This window comes from Scyliorhinus canicula, chromosome 14, assembly GCF_902713615.1.
Source record: "Scyliorhinus canicula chromosome 14, sScyCan1.1, whole genome shotgun sequence".
Classification (NCBI taxonomy): domain Eukaryota; kingdom Metazoa; phylum Chordata; class Chondrichthyes; order Carcharhiniformes; family Scyliorhinidae; genus Scyliorhinus; species Scyliorhinus canicula.
In genome coordinates, this window is record NC_052159.1 from 65,945,597 (window position 1) to 65,969,351 (window position 23,755).

At 48.7% G+C, this 23,755-nt stretch overlaps 1 protein-coding gene across 1 annotated transcript in view; it reads right to left on the reverse strand.

Annotated features, from left to right (window-relative positions):
* Positions 1-23,755, reverse strand: part of LOC119977140 (E3 ubiquitin-protein ligase SH3RF3-like) — a 422,773-nt gene that overhangs the window by 62,353 nt on the left and 336,665 nt on the right. The window contains exons 4-5 of the mRNA XM_038817772.1: positions 17,127-17,480; positions 9,084-9,190 (exon numbers count right to left, since the gene is read on the reverse strand). Coding sequence (XP_038673700.1) covers positions 9,084-9,190; positions 17,127-17,480 — 461 coding nt within the window. The remainder of the gene's footprint in view (positions 1-9,083; positions 9,191-17,126; positions 17,481-23,755) is intronic.

The following is a 23,755-nucleotide window of genomic DNA, read 5'->3' on the forward strand; positions in this document are numbered from 1 at the left end:
GGGTAGCTTCGGAGCCGGGAGTGCAGGAGGTTGAGAGAGGCCGGCATTCTGGCCTTTGCGTCTCTAGTAGCCCGTCGCAGGATTCTGTTACAGTGGAGGGATAACGCGGCCCCCGAGTTCGTAGGCCTGGATCACGACATGGCTGGGTTCATCAGCTGGAGAGGTTAAGTTTGCCCTGAGGGGGTCGGTACAGGGGTTCTTTCGGCGGTGGCAGCACTTTCTTGATTCCTGGCGAAGGGGTAAGATGGGTGGTCAGTCTCAGCAGAAACCGGGGGGGTGGGGGGGTTCGGGGCTGGTTAAGGGGGTTTGTTTTTGCGACGGTGGCTTGTTATTTTCTTCTTTCTTGTATTGTTGTTTGTTATCTATTATTATTCTGTTTTGGAGGGGGTGGGGGGAGTTCTTTTCTTGTTTCGGTGTAGACCCACACCTTGTCTAGTTTAACTGTGGGGAGAACATTTGTTGTTGAAAAACTTGAATAAAATTATTTTTTTTGTTTAAAACTTTCTGGAGAAAAAATGATAATTGGTACAAGGACAAATGGCCTTCTATTTTCTAGCAGTGAGAAAAGCTGAACAAAAATATTAAAAATCCTTCCAAAAATTCCCAAGCAATAAGAAACAGTTGCTTCATCGAAAATGACATGAGGTCTTCACTGCACTTCCAAAAAATTACAGCTACAGAGTGGGACCAACTCTGAGCAAATTTCTGGCAGATCAGTGCTAAATGTCGTTGCAACATTCATGGTTGGGATTCTCCATGATTGAGATTCACTTTTCCCGCTGGCAGGGTACCACCCACGGGTTTCCTGTGGTGTGGGGTGTTACAGTGGGAAATTCCATTCAGAAGCGGGGGACGATCGAATCCCACTGCCAGTGAACAGCGGGCAGCCGAGAAACATGCGACTGGGGAAATGGAGAATCCAGCCCCATATCTTTGCAAGGATTTCATGTTGTGCAGTAACAACCTTCATTTTTACAGGACCAATAACATGGTAAAACATCCCAAAGTACTAATTGGCACCATCTAACAATGGGCAGGGTTCTCCGACCCCCCGCCGGGTCGGAGAATTGCCGGGGGGGGGGTCGGCTCGAATCCCACCCCACCAGCTGCCGAATTCTCCGGCGCCGGGGTTTTGGCAGGGGTGGCAATCGCGGCGCACCAGTTGGCAGCTGCTGGCAGCGGCACCCCCGGCGATTCTCCAGCCCGCGATAGCCGAGTGGCTGCCTGTTTTCGGCAGGTCCCGACGGCGTAAATCACAACAGGTCCTTACTGGCGGGACCTGGCTCCATGGGCGGCCTGCAGAGTCCTCAGGGGAGAGTGCGGGGGGGGGGATCTGGCCCCGGGGGGGTGCCCCCACGGTGGCCTGGACCGCGATCGGGGCCCACCGATCCGCGGGCGGGCCTGTTCTGTAGGGGCACTCTTTCTCTCCACATCGGCCGCTGTCAACCTCCGCCATGGCAGGTGTGGAGAAGAACCCCCTGTGCATGCACTGGGATGACGCCAGCACACGCTGGCGCTGCCGTGTATGCGGCAACTCGTGCCGGCCGGCGGAGGCCCTTTGGCGCCAGTTGGCGTGGCTCCAAGCCCTTCCGTACCGGCTGGCGCAGCGCCAAACACTCCGGCTCCGGCCTAGCCCCTGAAGGTGCAGAGGATTCGGCACCTTTGGGGCGGCCCGACACCGGAGTGGTTCACGCCACTCCTCGGCGCCGGAGTGGCCCTCCCCGCCGGTTCGCGGAGAATCACGCCCAATATTTTATCCTGAATCACAGAAAGACATAATAGGACAGATCAAAGAGGTCAGTGTTAAGAGCATCTTAAAAGGAAGACAGAGAGACTACGGAGAAATTGGAGGGAGTATTCCAGAACTTAGGGACAAAAGCAAAGCACTATGGATGCTGAAAGTCTTAAATAGAAGCAGGGAAAATGGAAATACTCAGTGGGTCAGGCTGCATCTGTGGAGAGAGAAACAGAATTAATGGTCACCATTTTCCAGTCCCTCTGCTATCCCTCCAAAGTTTCCATCCCGCCCATGACTGGTCCTACCTAAATCCTGGCTAATGGTTCAGATCTGTGAACTTTCATCAGAACTGGGAAAACAATGAAAGGTAATAGGTTTTGAGAAAGTGGAAGGGGGTAAGTGTGACAAAAAAGGAGAATTCTCTGCTAGGTTGGAGGGGAAGAGTGATAAAGTGACAAAGGGGTATTTGGGGCAAGGCCAAAGGGAGGAATGATGGGCACGAGTAAAGACACAAAAGATGTGTCCAGAGGAGGCCTGAATTGCTGGATCATGAATAGCTGTTGGCCAAAGGAAGAGTAAAGGTGAACAGAAACTCGAGAGAAAGAAAAAAGAGTGAATAAAGAATAAGGAAATAAAATGGGGTTGAGATTATGATCTAGAATTGTCGAACTCCATGTTGAGTTCTGACGTGCCCAGTAGAAAAATGAGATGCTGTTCCTCAAGGTTGCTTTAAACTTCACTGAAACATTTGCCGGAAGCTGAGGGCAGGAAGGTCAGAGTGGGAGCAAGGAGGAGAATTAAAATGACAGGTTAGCGGCAGCTTAGGGCCACCCTAGCTGTGTTTCGGTCTCCCCATTATACAGGAGACGAGTAAATCTCTATTTCAGCTGGAAGGAGCGTTTGGGGCCTTTGAAGGTGAGAAAGGAAGAGATAAAAGAGAACGTGTAACATCTTCTTTGGGAAGGGGAATGGGTGTTGGGGCAGACTGAGGAGAAGAAATGGCACTTTCGGAATGCTGAAATGGGAGGAAAAGATGTGTTTGTTGGTGGAATCATGCTGGAGATGGCAGAAATGGTGGAGGGTGATCCCTTGAATACGGAGGCTGGTGTGGAGGATGAGGATGGAAATGAGGAAGAGAAATTGACCCCATGGATTTTCTCTATATGAGCCAATCTGACACAAATGTGTAGATAGTAACTTTCATTAGTAGGTGGAAAGACAGGTTGGCTGCCTGTAACATAATGAGCCCAACCTTCCGATTACAGGTGAATGAGCTGCTACTGCCAGTTCTTTGTCTGACTGTAAAAGCTAAAAATGCACTCCTTGCAATTTTTTATAACGTAAATCTAGTTGCCACTAATGACATTGGGTTTTCGTTGGCAGGGGGTAGCAGGAGAAAGGGTTGGCCATTTGATTGGAAAGGATAGGAGCAGCAGGACATGGTAAAAGGAGGCAGCAAAATGGGACAAAAAACATGTTGGTGATGTGAACAGAAGCAGCAGGGGAATAAAAGCTATAAGCCTTTATTATCTCAACTCTCTCCACATTTCAGGAAGAGTTTCCTCACAGTATGGAAGCCATGCTTTTGGCCAAGACAGAATTTAAACTGTCCATGGGTTTTCTAATTTTTTACTCTGATACTTGTACAGGACCAAAACCCTTTGCCTTTCGATGTCAACAGCTCCTACACGGTAGTGAAGTAGGCATTATGTTATTCGCCCACACAAGTAACTTACAGCAAAATTAATCTTTTAAAAATAAACTATAGCATGCGAAACTGTGTCCAACAAGATCTCAGTATTTCAGGATGCTGATGTGAAGCTGAAGCCCCTTCACATTCCAAACAAGGATAGCGCAAGGGTCTGAGTCACTCTTGTGTGTAGCAGCTGTGTTCTTTTTTCAGATCATGGTGCGTATCGTTGCTGTTAAAAAACATCACACAGTGTAACCAGACAATTCTAACAGCGAAGAGGACAACAAGGTGAAAGTAAGAACAACCTTGTTAAGCAGGCCTGTACAATAAAAGCCCACGGTTTTAGCTCACAGCAGTTTTAAATGGCTCATGGGTATAACCCATGTGTGTTGGAAAGATGTTGTAACTTTAGAGCATGATGACTGATTGGTTACCATAGTTTAAAACAACTACAATTTTGCCCCAATTGACATCTGGTCCTGTGTCAGCCATGGCTTCGCCACAGAATTCTTGCCTCCAAACCTTCTTGCCTCTGAGCCAGAAGATTGTGGGTTCAAAGTCGCACTCCAGGACTTGAGCACAAAAAAAAGACTGACGCTCCAATAGAGTACTGAGGGAGGTGCTCTGCATTGTTAGAGGTGCTGTTTTTTCAAATGATGCATTAAACTGACATCCATGCCCAATCTGCCTTCTCAGGTGAATGTAATAGATCCCATGATACAATCTCAAAGAAGAGCAGGGGAGTTATCCACAATGTCCTGGCCAATAACTGGTCCTTGAAGGGTCACAAAAAAGTAGATTATCTAATCACATTGTCACATTGCAGTTCATGGAAATGGTTGTGCGCAAATCGGCTGCTGCATTTTCTACACTACAACAGTGATTATTGCACTTCAAAAGAAAGTACTTCATTGGTTGTGACATGTTGCAATGTGCCTTTAAGGGACAACATCACTTGAAGGGAAATGTGTCATGTGATCCAGTCTTTGTTTCACTTTTGCTTTGATAAGAGTACGGCACACACAGCTCTGATGCCATCAAACTTTATACCCAAGTTAACTGCTACTCATGTACCTAGTCTTAATAAATAAACCCACAATGTCTTTCTCCAAATCTTTATGAGTGATTGGTGCCTTGTGTCTTGTACAGTAACTAAGCCCAAGGTATGATATCATCATAATAATCTGTCATAAAGTGTTTAGGAAAGTCCCAAGGTCATGAAAAGTGCTATATAAACAAAAGTTTTTCTTTTTCTCTGAGAAAAAGCTATGTGGTTCACAACAGGCATAAGTCTGTATCCTAAAAATCTCGGGCTGCATTCTCCGTCCCGCCGTGCCACATTTCTGCCCCAAACCAGCCGGCAAGATTCTCCGTTATGCCGGCTGGTCAATGGGGTTTTCCATTGTGGGGCAGCCCCACGCTGCCAGGAAACCCTTGGCGCCAGATAATTGGAGAATCCCGCCCCTCAGCTTCTTCCACTTGCTGACTTCTAATTCTTTATGCATATTGACAGCTGTCTTTGCCACCGAAACAACAGTGACAGCATTCAAAAGAATTAATTGATTGTGAAATGCATTGTGGTGTCCTTGAGGATGTAAATGCCATTATATAAATCCAGGTTTTTTTTTTTAAGATTTAAAAATTTGTTCAAATATTCTGGATTAGAACAAAAGCACGTATGATGTCGACTAAACTTGCATCAAATAACCTTAGCTATGGTACTCATTGAAATCTATGTCACCTAAGATATCAAACTTGATGATCATTTACATAACTTTTGTTTTAGTAGTTAGACAATGGTAAGAGTTAATAGTGTTAACCACATGACTACAACCCAGTCTAGCCACAACATATTCCATTAAACTTGATCAAGTCAGAAAAACAAAGAGTTGGAGTGTACCAGTTTGTGCATTTAGCTATACCCTTGGAGTTCTATAATCTGACTTTTCATTGGCAATGACTTTCATTGACAGTACTGTGAAATCAGAATATTTTACCGAGTCCCTCTGGGGATGCTTCGCTCAAAGATGTTTTTGTATGATTCACCACGTAACATAAGTGGAATGAAACTCAATTGTGCTTGATTGGCCAGGAGAAACAGAACTGTTGATAATTAAGCAGAACACATGTGCTATATGCTGATATAGTAAGCTGTGTGAAATAAGATTACATTCTTTCCTCAGACGTTCATCTTTAACATAATCCCTTACTGAATTTTTTATTTGAAAAAAGTTCCAATCTGCCCCTGAGCCTACTTCCAGATCTGTTTTTACATGCCACAGAATTAGTTGTGCTATCTGTTCTGAGTTCCTGTGAGGATAGAAGAGCTGCCTCCACAGGTGCCCGCTGCAAAGGCCAGCAGTACAGACAAGTCATCCAGCTCCTGGATGCACAAATGTATTGCCATTCTGTGCTCACCCCACTCTGGGACCAGGCCACCAGTCCAGGCCTGAGTCACTCCCACAATGGATGAACCGCAGCAGAGCACCTATCTTGTCTCTCCAGCTTGCCAATATGAACCTGAAGTAGTTGAAGACTCTCAATGCCAGTTTCACTCACCTTTGGGTCAGAAGCTGGCGACTCGCCCAGAAACTCATCACACATTGTTGCTTAGGAAGCTGCTGGAGGACAACCTTCTGCCTGTACTGTCCCCTTTCCGGGGAACTCCCTTACCCACTAAGTCTCCTCTAGTGAGGCAAGTATCCTCCCTGTGCCAATGTTAATATCCTCCAGAACAACAACTTGCATTGATATGCCCGCATTTAACATAGTAAATCTCCCAATGTGCTTCAAATTGACACCAAGATATTAGGACGAGGTCACAGGGGTCAAAGAAATAGGTTCTACGGAGCATCTTAAAGGAGGGAAGAGTTGCATTCAAGAGCTTAGGACCCCAACGTCCTGCTGCAGGAAGAGATCGGGGTTGCCACCCCCCCTCGGGACACCACACCGCAGCCTCCTGGACCCCTCCACTGCCCCAAATTACATCTTATGGTAACAAGACACCCCCCTCACTCAGCCCATAAGGACAGGGTATCCCTAGTTCCGATTCCTGGCAGTGCCAACCTGGCTCCTGGGGCACCTTGGCACTTACAGCCAGGCACCCTGACAGTGCCCTGTCAGGGCTGATCACATGGAATGTGGAGTGTTGAGTGTGTCTGTCACGAGTGCTCGTGTGTTTGCACATTTAAGAGTTTAAAGGCAGACATAGCTCTTGAAGGTTGTGGATCAGACTAGGCTGAGGAAAGGGTGGTAGGATTTTAATAAGTTTCTGGATCTAAGGCTAGATCAGCTGAGTTCGAGGTCAGGGAGGGTGTCGGCGGTAGCAAAGGAGCTGAGCGGGTTTATGGAGCACATGGGGGAGTGGACCCGTGAAGGTTTGGGAGACTGAGGACAAAGGAATTGTCGTTCTTTTCACATGTGCACAGGGTGTACTCCCGAACTGACGACCTCCAAGCCAGACACCATTCTGATTTGGAAATATATGACCCTCCTTCACTGGGTCAAAATCCTGAAACTCCCTCCCTTACCCTACATGGACTGTAGCAGTTCAAGGAGCTGGCTCTCTACCATCTCTCAAAGGCAATTAGGAATGGGCACTAAATGCCAGTCTTACCAGTGATGCTTATACTGCATAAACAATCAAAATAATTCAGCTGCGCTGGAGTGGAGTTAGACAATGTTACAGAAATGGTGCGGCATTCTACCCTACCCGGCGTGACAGAAGGTGCCGGAAGTAGGGGAGTGGCGCCAACCACTCCGGGGTCGCGCCTCCCAAAGGTGGGGAATTCTCCCCACCTTTGGGGGCCAGCCCCGCGCCGGAGCGGTTGCCACCAGAAGACTGGCGCAAACACCCGGCGCCGCCGGCAGCGGGGTTGGCCGAAGGCTTTCGCCGGTCGGCGCATGCGCCGGCAGTGACGTCAGCGGCGTCGTGACGTCACTGCCGCCGCATGCGCGATGTTGTGTTCCCTTCCGCTTCCGCCATGGCGGAGGCCGTGGCGGCGCGGAAGGAGAAAGAGTGCAGCCAGGGCACTGGCCCGCAGTCTGAGCGGGGGGCCCTGATCGCGGGCCAGGCCACCATGGGCACCACCCGGGTCCGATCGCCCCCCCCGACCCCACCAGGACCCCGGAGGCCTGCTCGCGCCGCTGAGCCGCCGTTCCAGAGGTGGCTTAACCTCGGCGGCGGGAGAGGCCTCCCAGCGGCGGGACTTCGGCCCATCCGGGCCGGAGAATCACCGCAGGGGCCTCTCCGATCGGCGGGGCTAGATTCCTGCCCCCGCCACTTCCCGGGTGGCGGAGAATCTCCGAACCCTGCGTGGGCGGGATTTTAGGCGCCCCCCAGGCAATTATCCGACCCTGCGTGGGGTTGGAGAATTTCGCCCCTGGGACTTGGCAGTCTCGGTGATGAACGGATCTGTGATCAGAAGTTTCTTTCAGGGTCAAATAGTTACATTAGGTTGTGAACTGTCTGCCACTGCTGAACAGTTGAAATAAAAATATTGAATGCAGGAAGTGCTGAGCAGGCTACAGGAGTAGGCCAGAGGCGGCATCTCTGGAGAGAGAATCAATTAACATTTCTAGTCAAAGATCTTTTATCAAAACTCCACCCAATTCTGATGATTGGTCATCAACTTGAAAGTTGAAACCTGTTTCTCTCTCCACAGGTGCTGTCGATAGTTGCTCCTCTAGCCTACTGAGCACTTCCTGCATTTTCAGATTTTATTTGTCAACCGTCTCGCTCAACTGTCGAGACAGCAAATAGGGAGAACAACGGAACTAGTGGCTAAGGATTTGTGGCAGAGGATGAAGACAGTGGCTTTGATCTTTCTAAAATCTAGTTGGAATACCTTCTGTCCATTTATTGTATGTCGCACAAACAGGCTGACAATTTAGAGAGATGGAGGGGTCAACAGAGGTGGTGATGAAGCAGAGCCGATTGTGTCAGCCTGCGTATAGAACCTGATGCATTTTTGGATCGAGCAATACCAAATATAATGGTACGCCTGTCAGTCACTACCAGATTCTCAATGTCCCCAGAAGGAATTCCCTTTTTAAGTGGTGTTAGAACGTTTTAAACTTATCCTAAGTAGATCCTTTACCGTCAATCATAAGGAAATCAACAAACTGAAATTCACTCATTTATAAAAACAGTAGCCTAACTTCTCAACCTAACCACACCAATTCTCACTTCACTGAAGTTCAAACTGGCAGCATAATTACACATCCACCAGAAATTCCTTCCAGGCTCTTTGGCCTAGCTATTACAATTTGGACAATTGCTGTCCTGCTTAACATGGGTTGGAGGGTTTGGAGGGGAAACTGGTGGACGACTTCATTTGGTCCACACCTGTGTGGTTTATCCCACCTGACCCTGCATTGCAATCTTGTTTAAGCGAATCAAAGTGGTCAGGAGGGTGATACATGATGGCTGGAATTCTCCGTCCATTCACGCGGCGTCAATTCTCCAGTCCCAGTGCAGTGAATGGAGTTTTGGCTAAGCGCTAAATTGTCTGTTCTGCTGGCAGAGTGAATTTGCAGCGGAGAATCCCAGCCGATAAACCAATCCCAAATTCACAAGCGCACATCACTCTCATGCAGATTTTAAATGTGCAATATCCAGACTACTGTGCTTTAATGTGAACGATCACTTACATATTGAGTGGTAGTTGTGCCTTTGATGCTGTTGCCTGGTCCCCTACAATAGCCGCTGGTCTAGGTCCCACGGCACCAGCAGCTGCATTAGCATTAAGAGATGATGCCTATGAATATAAAAGACAAGGTGGACTGAGTCCCAAAATCATTGATCACGCAGCACTTCCAAATCTTAACTGTTCTGAGCTACTTCAATAGCAACATACATTCATACAGCATCTTTAAATCACAAAATGTCTCAAGGTGCTTCATAGGACCATTATAGAACAAAGTGTGACACAGAGCCTCATTAGGCCATATTAGGTCAATTGACCATATGTTTGGTCAGAGGGGTAGAATTTAACAATGGAATGTTAAAGAAGAAGAGGAACCTATTTACAAGGGATGTGTGAGAAAGTGAAATTCACTTCCAGGGTTAACGGTTGAAGCAGAAATTATATTAATATTCAAGGTTAGATTCGACAGGTGGATGTAGGAAAATGGACTGAAGGTAACATTCCTTTAATTTTCTTTTGATGAGTGCAGCCTATTCATTTGAGTGTGCAGGCTCTTTAAATTTAATTGGATGGCCCTACACATGAAGTAACCTATGTGAGCCGGCTTATGCTTGACTAGTGTGGGAATTTCACAGTTGCTGCATGGTCACATGAGTATTGGTTGAAGGGAAATGGATCAGGCAAATATTTTCCCAGTTCAACATGTGATCATAAGAAATAAGAGCAGAATTAGTCTGTTTAGCCCTTCTAGTCTAGCCCTTCATGATTCAATAAGAGGCTGGTTTTCAATCTCAACCTTGCCTTTATGCATTATCCCCATATGTCATTCCTCCAAGCTACAGAGAAATCGGCCTATTCTACTCGATCTCCTCATAGAACAATCCTCTCTTCCAGGAATCTTTACAGGCAGCAATACTGCACACAGTATTCAGGTGCGGCCTCAACAATTCCTTGCATAACTGTAGCAATACTTAATTTACTGAGTGGGACCCGTTCTAAGCGAGAACGGAAAATTTGACATTCTGGCCAAAACTCCATGAACTTTTAGAAGCACCGGAAAATCCGAGCCTGCGACCGAAGACAGAGGATTGGTCATTCCTTTTATTCCAATCACTGAGTGACAAAAGCTAATGTACCATTTTCCTTCCTAATCGCTTTATTAACCTGCAGGTTAGCTTTCTGTGAGTTGTGTACAAGGACATTCTGGTCCCTTTAAATGCAAAGAGAAAATGCTCAGCAGATCTGGCAGCATCAGTAGGGAGAGAAAAGAGCTAACATTTCGAGTCCAGATGATCCTTTGTCAATCCGTCAGCTTTGACAAAGGGTCATCTGGACTCGAAAAGTTAGCTCTTTTCTCTCCCTACAGGTGCTGCCAGACCTGCTGAGCATTTTCCAGCATTTTCTCTTTGGTTTCAGATTTCAGCATCTGCAGTGATTTGCTTTTATCCCTTTAAACGCAAGTGGGTGCATTTCTCCCAAAAAATGACCTAAGCGTGCGATTCAGTGGAAACATTTCTGAGTGTGGTAACAAGCGGGAACTGTCACGAGCTTCGTGGCACAGTCACCCCATTGGATATACGAACCTCGGTGGGAAATATTAGTGGTCAGGCTTCTGGGACACAATCTGCTGAACACCACAGAGCTGCTGATGCACATCAGGTGAAGGCAGGAACCCCCCAGGCGAGACAGCAATCAGAGGTCTGCTAGATCCCAGGACTCAGCTGGCTCCCTGTAATCCGTACTTGTCGACCATTCGGTCCATCTCCCGTTGGAAGACCGAGACCCCATTTGTGACACCAAACGGAACCCTAAGGAAGTGGTAGAGGCGCCCATCAGCCTCGAACGCGGTGTACAGTCGGTCACTCGCGTGGATGGGGAGCTGGTGGTAAGCGGACTTAAGGACCACAGTAGAGAAGACCTTGTATGTCGTGATCTCGTTTACCATGGTAGAAATACGGGGGAGAGGATACGCGTCCAGTTGCGTAAACCGATTGATGGTTTGGCTATAATCGATGACCATCCGTTTTTTCTCCCCCGTCCGGACCACCAGCACTTGGGCTCGCCAGGGGCTGTTGCTGGCCTCGATGACCCCTTCCGTCAGCAACCTCTGGACCTCGGACCTGATGAAGGATCGGTCCTGGGCGTTGTACCGTCTGCTCCGTGTGGCGACGGGTTTTCAATCGGGGGTGAGGTTAGCAAAGGGACGCGAGGCTGCAGACAGTGAGGGGGGTATAGGGCCGCCGAATTGAAACGTCAAGCTCTGCAGGTTGCACTGGAAGTCCAGTCCTAGGAGTGCCGGTGCGCAAAGGTCAGGGAGGACAAGGAATTTATAATTTTTAAAAACCTTCCCTTGGACCGTGAGGTCCGCGATACAGCACCCGGTGATGTGGACGGAGTGCGAACCTGAGGCTAAACCGATTCTGCGTGTTACGGGATGGACAGGGAGCGCGCAGCGTCTTACCGTGTCAGGTGAACGAAGCTTTCCGTGCTCCCGGAGTCCAGCAGGCAGTCCGTCTCATGGCCGTTGAGGTGGATCAGCGTAGTCGTTTTGGCGAGCGTGCGTGGATGAGACGGTCGGGTTGAACGGCCGCGAGCCGTGGAGAAATCCGTCGTCGCCGTCCGAGTCGATGCTGGAGGGACCCTGCGTGGCAGACCTGGAAGTCGGTGGCCAGGATCCATATGTGAGGTCTGTTCCCCAAGATGGCGGCGCCCAGGATCCGCACGTGGGGTCGGGGCCCCAAGGTGGCGGCGCCCAGGACCCCACACGTGGGGTCCGGCGCCCCAAGATGGCGGCCGCCCAGGAAGCCCTCGTGGCCGCTGGTGGCGGAGCTAGCGTTGCCGGCGCTGCGAGCTGATGAGGTGAGTTACATGCATCAGCTGTGGGGACGCGCAGGACGGCTCCAGGAGGTGAGTTATATGCATCAGCTGTGGGGACGCGCAGGCCGGCTCCAGGAGGTGAGTTAGGTGGCATCAGCTGTGGGGACGCGCAGGCCGGCTCCAGGAGGCCAGTTAGATGCATCAGCTGCGGGAGGGAGGTAAGGCACGCAGGCTGGGTGCGGGGGGGCCGGGGGCGGGGGGAGCAGAGTCGCGCTGCGGGCAGGCAGGGACCGGGGGGGCTCGGAGAGGCCAGCCAGTCGGGCGCCGGGGCCCAGGGGCGGGGGGGAGAAACGTGCGGGGCAGGCCGGCTGAGGCCTGGAGGGGCCGGGGAGGTGCGCTTGTCGGCCCGCGGGGGCGCGAGTCGGGAGCGGCTGGGCGGCCCTGGGGAGAGAGGAGAGGGCAGCACAGACCGTTCGCAGAGGCCTGGGGGCGGGGGGGGGGAGAGTGCTGTGCAGCTTCCAGAAGGCGCTGCAGCCAGCGTTTTGGCCTGGCAGACCGTGGGGTAGTGGCCCTTCTTCCCGCAGCTCTTACAGAGGGCGGAGCGGCTGGGCAGCGCGAGCGAGGGTGTTTAGCGTACCCACAAAAGTAGCAGCGGGGCCCCGCGGATTTATCAGTGCGCCCCGCGGCACAAGCCTGAGGGAGGCCGGGAGCGGCGGGTGGGACGCGTGTCAGGAGGCGGCCTGGCCAGGGTCATAGGTGCGAGCGCTTAGGTCTGCGACCTCCAGGGAGGCGGAGAGAGTCAGCGTCTCAGTTAAACTGAGTTCGTCTCTTTCCAGCATCCGCTGGCGGATCACGGGAGACAGCATCCCAGCCACGTAAGCATCTCTGATGAGTAGCTCCATGTGCTCTGTAGCGGACACCGCTACACAGGCGCAACCTCTCCCCAGGGCATAGAGGGCCCGGGCGTATTGGTCTAGAGACTCACCGGGGACCTGCTCTTCTGGTGGCCAGCAGATGTCGAGCGAATAACCCTGTTTGACCGGTTTGATGAATTGTCCTTTTAGCTTTTGTATAGCGTCCATCATAATCCATTTCCTCTTTGATTATTGCGTAAGCGTCAATACCCACGCTGGAGTGGAGGACATGCAGCTTCTGTGCCCCGGTTGGGGGGGGGGGGGGGGGGGGGGTGGTGTAGATGCTAGGAACCCTTCGAGGGAAGTCAGCCAGAGTTGGAAAAGTTCTGCAGAGTTCGGAGTTTGCGGGCTGATGCGGAGGCATTCAGGCTTGATGCGGAACTCATCTTCAAAGTCGTAGTCAATTAAATTGATTGTACCATCGATTGTACGCGAGGCGAGTGATTTACCAAAGTCTGGCTTTAATTGACTAGAACACAGCCTCTGCGATCGTCTACAGTGGAAAGGGACGATCATCAGGCGTCCTGAGCATTTATACCTCGTTAATAGAGGCGTGTGTAACTCAGCCTCTCGGCCAATCGTTCGAGAGGCACATGACCGGCCAGGGCCAATGGTAAGCCGAACATTCTGGCCCAATGGCAGACGAGTATGCAGATCATATCACCACAGTATGGTGGTGCTGCACATGTTTGCCGCCCTGACTACACCCTCAGTGCCTCCCCTCACCATTCCATGGCAACCCACCCCTGCAGAGGGTCCCATCCCCTCATCTCTGGCAGAGAAGGCTGTGCGATCAGTCTCCTCCTCTCCCCATCACCCCGCCCCCCCACAACCTCCACACAATTCATCATCGGCGCCATCAGGCCCGCCTTCAAAGTGGGCGACTCTCCACTGTTGGGCTGCCAAAGGCCCTCCTCCTTCAGCCCCAGCTGGCAGTGCGAAGCTAGCGCTCTGCTGCTGTCCAGCCATGTTTCCTGACCACCCAGGGTCTGCAATGGCTTCCAAGCTGGCCTGGTGTGATCAACACTTGGGTCTTCGATTTTAGAGATCTGTAGTAATTACCGCCAGCTTCACATTACACTGGTGGCGGGTGGGAAATTACAGAGTCTGGGAGGAATTCGGCTTAAAGCTGATTCTGCATATTTAAATTAGAATTCACACGCTCACGGATGGGAACCAGCTTATGTCTGCTGGGAGGGCTGGGAACATTGGGGACTGTTTGGAGCCCATCGCAAATCCTGCGTCAAGGCTCTCCTGGTATTTTCCAGACATAGCAGGATTGCGCCAAGCACAACGCAGCCGGAAAATCACCCCCCAATATTTCCTGGTTCTCAACTTTCAAAAAATATTTAACTTCTTTTATTTTCCCACCAAAGTGGATAACTTCGCACTTTGTCACATTATGTTTCCATCTGCCAACTCATCTAACTTGTTTATATCTCTCTGCAGCCTCTTTTGTGTCCTCCTCGCTGCTCACTTCCACTAAATTTACATTGTGAGCAAATTTGACTACATTACATTACATTCTTCCCTCATCTAAGTCATTGATATAGACTGTAAATAGGAGGGCCAATACTTGTCCTTGGGGTATCCTACTAGCCTGCACCTGTTTGCTCCTACTCTGGGAGGGATTTTCCAGCCACGCCCACCTGGCGACTGGACATTCCCGCACGAGGTCAACGGACCTTTCCATGACCCCATCCCATCCGTGGCAACTTGCGCCGGGCACAGCCGAAAATCCAACCCGCTGTGTTTTCTATTCATAAATTTTCAATCCAAACTTAAAATATTAACCCCAATCACACGAGCCTTAATCTTGTATAATAACCTTTGATTAGTTTCAGCCATGATTGAATGGCGCGCAAACGCGATGGGCCGAGTGGCTTAATCTGCTCCTGCGTCTTATGGTCTTATGGCACTTTATTGAATATTTTTTGAAAATCCAATAAAAACATCCACTAGTTCTCCCTTATCCATTCTTCGAGTTACTTGCTCAAAAACACTAACAGATCTGTCATTTCATGATTTGTCTGATCCTATTATGATTTATTATGATCATATTATGATTTTCCAATTGCCCTTCTATCATGTCCCTAATAATGATTATAACATTTTCCTACTGCTGATGTCAGGCTGCCTATGGCCAAACTAATCTGAAAACTACTGTGTCAGGCTAACAGGCCTATATAGTTCTCTCTTTCTTCTCTCCCATCCTTCTTGAAAGCAGTACTTTTGCTATCTTCTAATCCACGTTCCTCGAATCTAGGAATTCTGGAAGATCAAAAGCACTGCATTCATTGTTGCTGGAGCCATCCTTTCTAAAGCCCTTTGTTGTCAGTCACCCGGGCATCATTTAGGCCTGAGATGAAGAAATCTCGGGCGGGATTCTCCGTAGTCTGACGCTGAAATCGGGACCGGCAATCGGGCGGAGAATGCCTTCCGACAGCGGATCTGGAGCAGACGCGGTTTGACGCCTGATGGCGATACTCCACCCCCTCCAAATCGGGACACCACGCAGTCGCAAGGCCATTGGCACGACTTCAGCCAGCCAACCTGCGATCCTCTGCCCCCGATGAGCAGAGTTCCTGACGGCATGGGCCACGTGTGGTCCCAGCAGTTGGGAACCAGCATGCCGGCTGCGGACAGTATCCACCATCGCCACACTCATCCGGGATCGGGATCCATGCCTCTGGCAGAGGGACTTCTGCTAGGATTGGGGGTGATGGTGGGGGATGGGCTGCGGGGTCGGAGTAGGCGGTTAGGGTACCAAACACGGCTGGCACCGTTTTTTCCGGCACGACCGGTGCAGGCCATCAGCCCTGTGACCCGGCGATACTCCGGCCGTTTTTGCGCGATCCGCGGATGGCTCACGTGGCGCTGGTACCGGAATCAGTGATGGGTTCGCACCGATTTTTCTCATCGTGATCCACCCACGGATTCTCTGTTGGTGCTGGCAATTAGCCACTGGAATGGAGAATTCCCCCCTCTTCTCTCACAGGGTTGTGAATCTTTGGAATTCTCTATTGCAATCGTTCAATATATTCAAAATAGATCTCGCTAAACTTTTGGGTGCTATGGGAATTAAGGGATATGGAGGTATTGCGGGAAGGTGCAGTTAAGGCAGAAGAATAACTATGATAATTGAATGGCTCCATTCTGTGCTGTAACAATCCTGTGATGATCTTTTTGAATGGCGGAACAGGCTCTAAGTGACAAATGGCTTATTCTTGCTCCTATTTCAGATGTTCTTATGTATTTAATGGCTACGATCAGTCTTATAAAATGTTACATCATTCCATGGGAGGAATATGAGCACAAGTTGCAGATCACAGGAGACAGGAACAAATCTATTTTACGAAGCACATGCAATGCAGAACAGAGGAGCTAGAAATTGGTAATATGAATTATTAATATAGGTATTGTGAGCTGTATTTATAATAGAGATGAGTAACTCTGTTAAAACAGTGGATAACACCACCAACGATTATCTCAGGTTGTATATTCCTGGAAATAAGCATTTAGAAAATATAGAAAATGCCTAGCTAAATTGGATTTTTAATAATTTTTTTAAACTGCCTTCATTGAAGTGAAGGATGTCAGTAATGGAGCATGGAATATCAATGCCAGCAGTGAGCATTCACAAGTAAGTTGTGGAGTAAATCTTTCTCCGCACTATTCTGACAATTGTAGGCAAGTCCTGCAAAGAGCATTTATTCTATCACAGGCATGACATTTGCTACTTTATATTGCAATTGTTACTGTGATCTCCCGGAGACTGTCAGTTAATTCTACATCAGATGCAATTTTATGCAGCAGGCTTCTTGAGGGGCTTTGTTCTACATTCTGTTTCACTCAGTTTGAAACTTTACTGATAGGGTTGCCAGCTCTGGTCAAAATCTTCCTGGAGATATCATCACATAAGCTCCCACCTTGAACCACCGCAACCTGCCAAGTAGGTCTTTCCTTTGCCTCCAATAAGCAATAAATGAAAATATTTTTATAAAATGAAAACAAATGCACACATTTGTTTCAATACTCTGTTAATTTCTTCTCCCGGATCGCTCGCAGCAGAGTCTTTATTCCTGGAGACTCCGGGAGAGTTGGCAAACCCAGTCACTGATAGAGAGACCTACCCACTGACCCCCCCCCCCCCCCCCACCCCCCCCACAATCGCCATCCAGCTTCTTGCTAATTTCTATGAGTAGATCTCCAGAATGTACGAGACTTCAAACTGCAGAGTTTACAAAGGCAATTTCACCTCCTTCGAAGGTATGACCTTGAATAGATACTAGTATGCTTTTCTCAGGTTACTTTACCTGGGCAGGCGCACTAGATGATAGGTGTGGCACTTCTCCAATCCTGACAACTGCTCTGGGATCACTGGAACTGATGAGAACTGGTGCACTGATTTCCATCGAGTGCCTGTTGTTGACGGCTTGGGAAGACTTGTGTGACATGCTGAACGAAGTGAAGGAATGCCGTTTCTTGGCATTTTTCTTGCCGTCAATACGTCTGTGTACAGCGCTGGCAGCCCCGCCGCTATTTACAGGAGAACCAGGTGCCGGGCTGGCGCCTGCATTGGTGGCAACTGATGGAGCTGCATCAACGGTCTGTGCAACTGGCAGGCACTGTTTATCCATCTCAATGAGCTGTTTTGCAGTCGAATTAAGCTGCGGGTGAAAATAAACAAAAGTACTTCAAGATCATTAAACATATTGTTAAGAAGTCGCTCTGGAGAAGAGTCATGCAGACTCGAAGCATCAACACTTTCTCTCTCCACAGATGCTGCCAGACCTGCTGAGTTTTTCCAGCACTTTCCTTTTGTTCCCGGATTTCCAGCATCCGCAGTATTTTCACTTTTATTTAAGAGGTCAGTGTGCTTCTTCATTAGTCACATGTTTGAAGCAAAAGTAAAGTTACAGGGTGATGGTGCAAATAATGGGAAATGGGACGAGTTTTAGCTTGCTCTGGCAAAAAACCAACACAATTGGGATGATTTAAACCCCCCAAAAAAGAGTGGGGTTGGGTCGGCTGAGAAGATTTTAAAATTTCAAACCCATCACTTCTGGCTTTAATGAAGGCGGGACCTGGGGTGTGTCATGTGAGAGTACCTTTAAGAAATGGGTGTTATAAATGGGTGTGTATATAAATATCTGTAGTGAGAGTACCTTTAAGAAATGAATGTTTATTACTGCAGTGATGTCAGAGAGTGGTTGGAGCTGGGCTGCCTGTTAGCTTTTTACTTTTGCTTTAGGCTTTTTGCTGCATGGTGGGTTTGGTTTCATTTTAGTTTTGGAGAAGTTGAAGTCACAGCAGGGTGTGTATGAATCTCTGCAAGCTTATGAATGTTCATTTGCTGATTTCAATGTGTTAACTGCTCTCAATAGCGAATTTAAACCTGGTCTTTGTGTTAAAAGGGTCTTTTGTCTGCTAAATGTTGTTTGGGAATTTAGTAAGGATTACTTAGTGTTGTATTCTTTAGGGGGTTGTATTTGAATTGATGGTTGCTAAGATGTTCACTGTGTGTTTTAAAAAAGGTTAACTTGAGTTAATAGAATAAACATTGTTTTGCTTTTAAAAAATACTTTTCCATTTCTGCTGTATCACACCTGTAGAGTGGGCCGTGTACTCCCCATACCACAATCTATTAAAAGTTGTGGGTCAGGTGAACTCCATGATACACTTTGGGGTTCTCTAAACCCTGGCCCATAACAGGTGGGTAACCAATCTTTTCTCAGGAAGCAGATTGGTTTGTAGAACCTTTTAAGGAGACCTCCATTTTCACATGCTTTTCATTTTTAACTAATGTTAGTTGCGTTTTTCACATCTCAGATAACCTGGAATATCAAAAGGATGCAAGAAGGGCTCCATTCACCATCTCTCATTTCACACACTGCTTTTACAACATCCAGTACTGGATGAGCAGAAATTTCCTCCAACTAAATAGTGGGTGGCCCAGAAGCACAATGGGATGGCACGGTGGCACAATGGGGCGGCATGGTAGCACAGTGGTTAGCACTGTTGCTTCACAGCGCCAGGGTCCCAGGTTTGATTCCCGGCTTGGGTCACTGTCTGTGCTGAGTATGCACATACTCCTTGTGTCTGTATGGGTTTCGTCCGGGTGCTCCGGTTTACTCCCAAAATACGTGCTGTTAGATAATTTGGACATTCTGAATTCTCCCTCTGTGTACCCGAAAAGGCGAAGGAATGTGGTGAATGGGGGTTTTCACAATAACTTCAGTGCGGTGTTAATGTAAGCCTACTTGTGACAATAAAGATTATTATTATATCCCCCGTGATGACACTCTATTCCATCCCTGACCACACTCTAGCCCATTGACGACACTCTATTACCTACCAGACCACATTCTTTTCCCTCCCTGACCACAATCTATTCCATCCTCGACCACGCTCTATCCCCCCTGACCACGCTCTATCCCCCCTGACCACACTCTATCCCCCCTGACCACGCTCTATCCCCTGACCACACTCTATCCCCCTGACCACACTCTATCCCCATGACCACACTCTATCCCCATGACCACACTCTATCCCCCCTGACCCCACACTCTATCCCCCCTGACCACACTCTATCCCCCCTGACCCCACACTCTATCCCCCCTGACCACACTCTATCCCCCCTGACCCCACACTCTAGCCCCCTGACCACACTCTATCCCCCCTGACCACACTCTATCCCCCTGACCACACTCTATCCCCCCTGACCCCACACTCTATCCCCCCTGACCACACTCTATCCTCCCTGACCACACTCTAGCCCCCTGACCCCACACTCTAGCCCCCCTGACCACACTCTATCCCCTCTGACCACACTCTATCCCCCCTGACCACGCTCTATCCCCCCTGACCACACTCTATCCCCTCTGACCACACTCTATCCCCCTGACCACACTCTATCCCCCCTGACCACACTCTATCCCCCCTGACCACACTCTATCCCCCCTGACCACACTCTATCCCCCTGACCACACTCTATCCCCCCTGACCACACTCTATCCCCCGGCCACACTCTATCCTCCCTGACCACACTCTATCCCCCTGACCACACTCTATCCCCCTGACCACACTCTATCCCCTGACCACACTCTATCCCCAATGACCACACTCTATCCCCAATGACCACACTCTATCCCCCTGACCACACTCTATCCCCCCTGACCACACTCTATCCCCTGACCACACTCTATCCCCAATGACCACACTCTATCCCCAATGACCACACTCTATCCCCAATGACCACACTCTATCCCCAATGACCACACTCTATCCCCCTGACCACACTCTATCCCCTGACCACACTCTATCCCCAATGACCGCACTCTATCCCCCTGACCACAATCTATCCCCCTGAGCACACTCTATCCCCCCTGACCACACTCTATCCCCCTGACCACAATCTATCCCCTCTGACCACACTCTGTCCCCCCTGACCCCACTCTATCCCCTCTGACCACACTCTATCCCCCCTGACCACACTCTATCCCGCTGACCACACTCTATCCCCCCTGACCACACTCTATCCCCCCTGACCACACTCTATCCCCCCTGACCACTCTCTATCCCCCCTGACCACACTCTATCCCCCTGAGCACACTCTATCCCCCCTGACCACACTCTATCCCCCCTGACCACACTCTATCCCCCTGACCACACTCTATCCCCCCTGACCACACACTGTCCCTCCTGACCACAATCTATCCCCCATGATCACTCTCTAACCCTCCTGACCACACTCTATCCCCCCTGACCACACTCTATCCCCCCTGACCACACTCTATCCCCCCTGACCACACTATCCCCCCTGACCACACTCTATCCCCCTGAGCACACTCTATCCCCCCTGACCACACTCTATCCCCCCTGACCACACTCTATCCCCCTGACCACACTCTATCCCCCCTGACCACACACTGTCCCCCCTGACCACAATCTATCCCCCATGATCACTCTCTAACCCTCCTGACCACACTCTATCCCCCTTGTCCACACTCTATCCCCCCCTGACCACACTCTATCCCCCTGACCACACTCTATCCCCCCTGACCACACTCTATCCCCTGACCACAATCTATCCCCCTGACCACACTCCATCCTCCCTGACCACACTATCCCCCCTGACCACACTCTATCCCCTTGACCACACTCTATCCCCTTGACCACACTCTATCCCCCCTGACCACACTCTATCCCCCTGACCACACTCCATCCTCCCTGACCACAATCTATCCCCCATGATCAATCTCTAACCCTCCTGACCACTATCTTGCCACATCCATATCTCTTGCTAAGTGTCTCTCTGCTACTTCTTCCTGCAGCGTGGTTTCCTGCCGAATTTGCAGGAAGGCTGTGAATCCGGGGGAAACGTGGAGGAAAAATTCAAAATATCTTACAGTTAAAATCTGTAGGACATTTAGAAACCCTTCCTTCTGGATTTCCCATCCATAACCCTTCACCTGTACTTCAAACTTGCAGCTCAGTAAATATCGGGACCAATGGATCAAATTGGCTCTCTTCTTTGCAATAAACATCTGTGGTTCCTGGAAGCAGGACGTCAATAGTACCTTTACTGTTGATTCCACAACATTCAACATTAGTTTATGCTTTTCTATTTTCTAATTATATACCCAAATGATGACTCCAATGCCAGTGGAGGGCCAAACAGATGGTGAATGCACACAAGGCCAGAGAAACCAAGGGGCAGAAGAATGAGCAAAGCAGAATTGAAGAAAAGTAAGAAAGGAGGAGCAGGTAATGGTGGAGAGTGAAATAGATGCCAAGAGAGAGACTTTTGTTTTAGCAGCTGCAAACCTCCATAGCTGGAGGGGTGCAGTTGACTTTGAGAATTTTTTGGTTGGGTCCAGCCTCAAAGCATTTGAGAAGCACCAATATAACTAGCGCATGCATGCTTAGGCGTCTGCTGAATGAAATCCCAACTTCAATTATTTTCAGTGGCAGTATGATCCCGAGAATAGGGAGCAGAGAAACAGATGGTGCCAGAGGGAGGAAGCAGAGAAACCCTGCAGGCAAGAAGAGTGAGGGGAGTGAATACAGTTGACTAAATAATGATGATTAATGACAAAAATGATTAAGAAATGAAAGTTAAACTTGTGTATTCCCAATAATGGGTCAGAGTCCAGTGCTATTATGCTTTAGCGACTTTATTGACGAAGCAAATCTTTACAGCCTAACGTAAAATAAATAATCTTTATTATCACAGGGGCTGGTTTAGCATACTGGGCTAAATTGCTGGCTTTTAAAGCAGGCCAAGGCAGGCCAGCAGCCAGTCAGTTCCCATACCAGCCTCCCCAATCAGTCGCCGGAATGTGGCAACTAGGGTCTTTTCACAGCAACTTCATTTGAAGCCTACTTGTGACAATAAGTGATGTTCATTTCATTTCATTTTCATTAACACTGCAATGAAGTTACTGTGAAAAGCCCCTATTCGCCACATTCCGGTGCCTGTTCGGGTACACAGAGAAAAAATTCAGAATTCTCAGCTGGTATGGGAATTGAACCCGCGCTGCTGGCCTTGTTCTGCAACACAAACCAGCTGTCCAGCCCACTGAGCTAAACCAGCCCCGTATGTTCCCTTTGTATTACAGCCTGTTACCCATCGGAGCTCCGATGTTGACAGCACATTAAAAGGCACATCACCACTGCCATTCGAGGCAAGAACAATCTCAAGTATTTTTTTTTTCAAAGACTCCCCGGGAATCAGGGTACTTCCAGCACAAATGGAAATGGAATTTAAATTCTTTTGGGCTGTGCCCCATGAAACAATTCTCACAGCCTGTTGTGTCCCTCTATGTATGGTAGATTATCGCTTTTACTGAGTTCAACAAGAATTTGATTTTCCTACAGATCTTTGTTAAGGTTAGTGAAGGCAAGCAAAACAAAGTGAAAGTTATATTCCAGATTTTCGAACAGCTGGACGTGCTCAATCCAGCTGTTTCTTCCTTTCTACTGATACAGTCACATCCACCTTAAGATATGTAAAATTTCACTGCAACATCGCTTAAATTCTGAAAGGCACCAGACAGAAGTGGAATGGTAAGTGGTGATTTTAAAGAAAACTTAGCTAGCAGCATTAAATGAGCCCCAGCTCTCCTCCTGCCGTGACAAATAGGCAGGAAGATGCCTGAAATTATCTGGTGTGATACAACTGAATTAAATTTAGCCGATGGTTATTCGTCTGTCATTGTGTCAATCCCGAACCGCATAATTTTACAACTTGGTAGAATTCAGTGCAGGATTCAAATTCTGCTGCTATGGAGTTGACTAACAAATCAGACTGTTTCGCTCAGTTCCAGTGATTTTGAAGCCTAACTTGGCACAGGAGTCCATAACTCCATGTATCATTGCGATAAAAATGAACTGTCTGAGGCTTACAAATCAAACTGACACACCACAATCAGTCATCTCCAGTGAATGCAGGAGGGGACTGCAGTCAAACCCAACTGATATTCAATTAAAGGCCCATTTACACCAGCTGGAGCCTGCAATGTGAAGTCATTACCAGAGTCAATGAAGCAAATTATAGCTGCCAGCACTATCTTGTGCAGCTGATGCTATCCATAACCTCAAACTTTAAGGCGATGGAGATCATTAGTGTGTAATACACCCATGAAGAGTTAGTACAGGAAGTAGCAGGCAATTCTTGCCTCTGCTGTAAGCATTTGCAAAAAAACTGAACATTACTGCATTTGTATTTTCTCTTTTAAACAATCTCTTCCTTCTCCCTGCTTGGAGTCTCATAATGCTATGTGCAAATGTCAGCTCAGAACATAGGAAAGAATGTGCTTCTAAATCTCCTTCACTTGCTAGTAGGAGCTCCAGAGGAGCAATTCAGACTGTCAGAAAGAATCTGACTACTTGTTGGTACCTTACCATGATGAAAAAGATCAGATTGAATCATGCAAAGCAT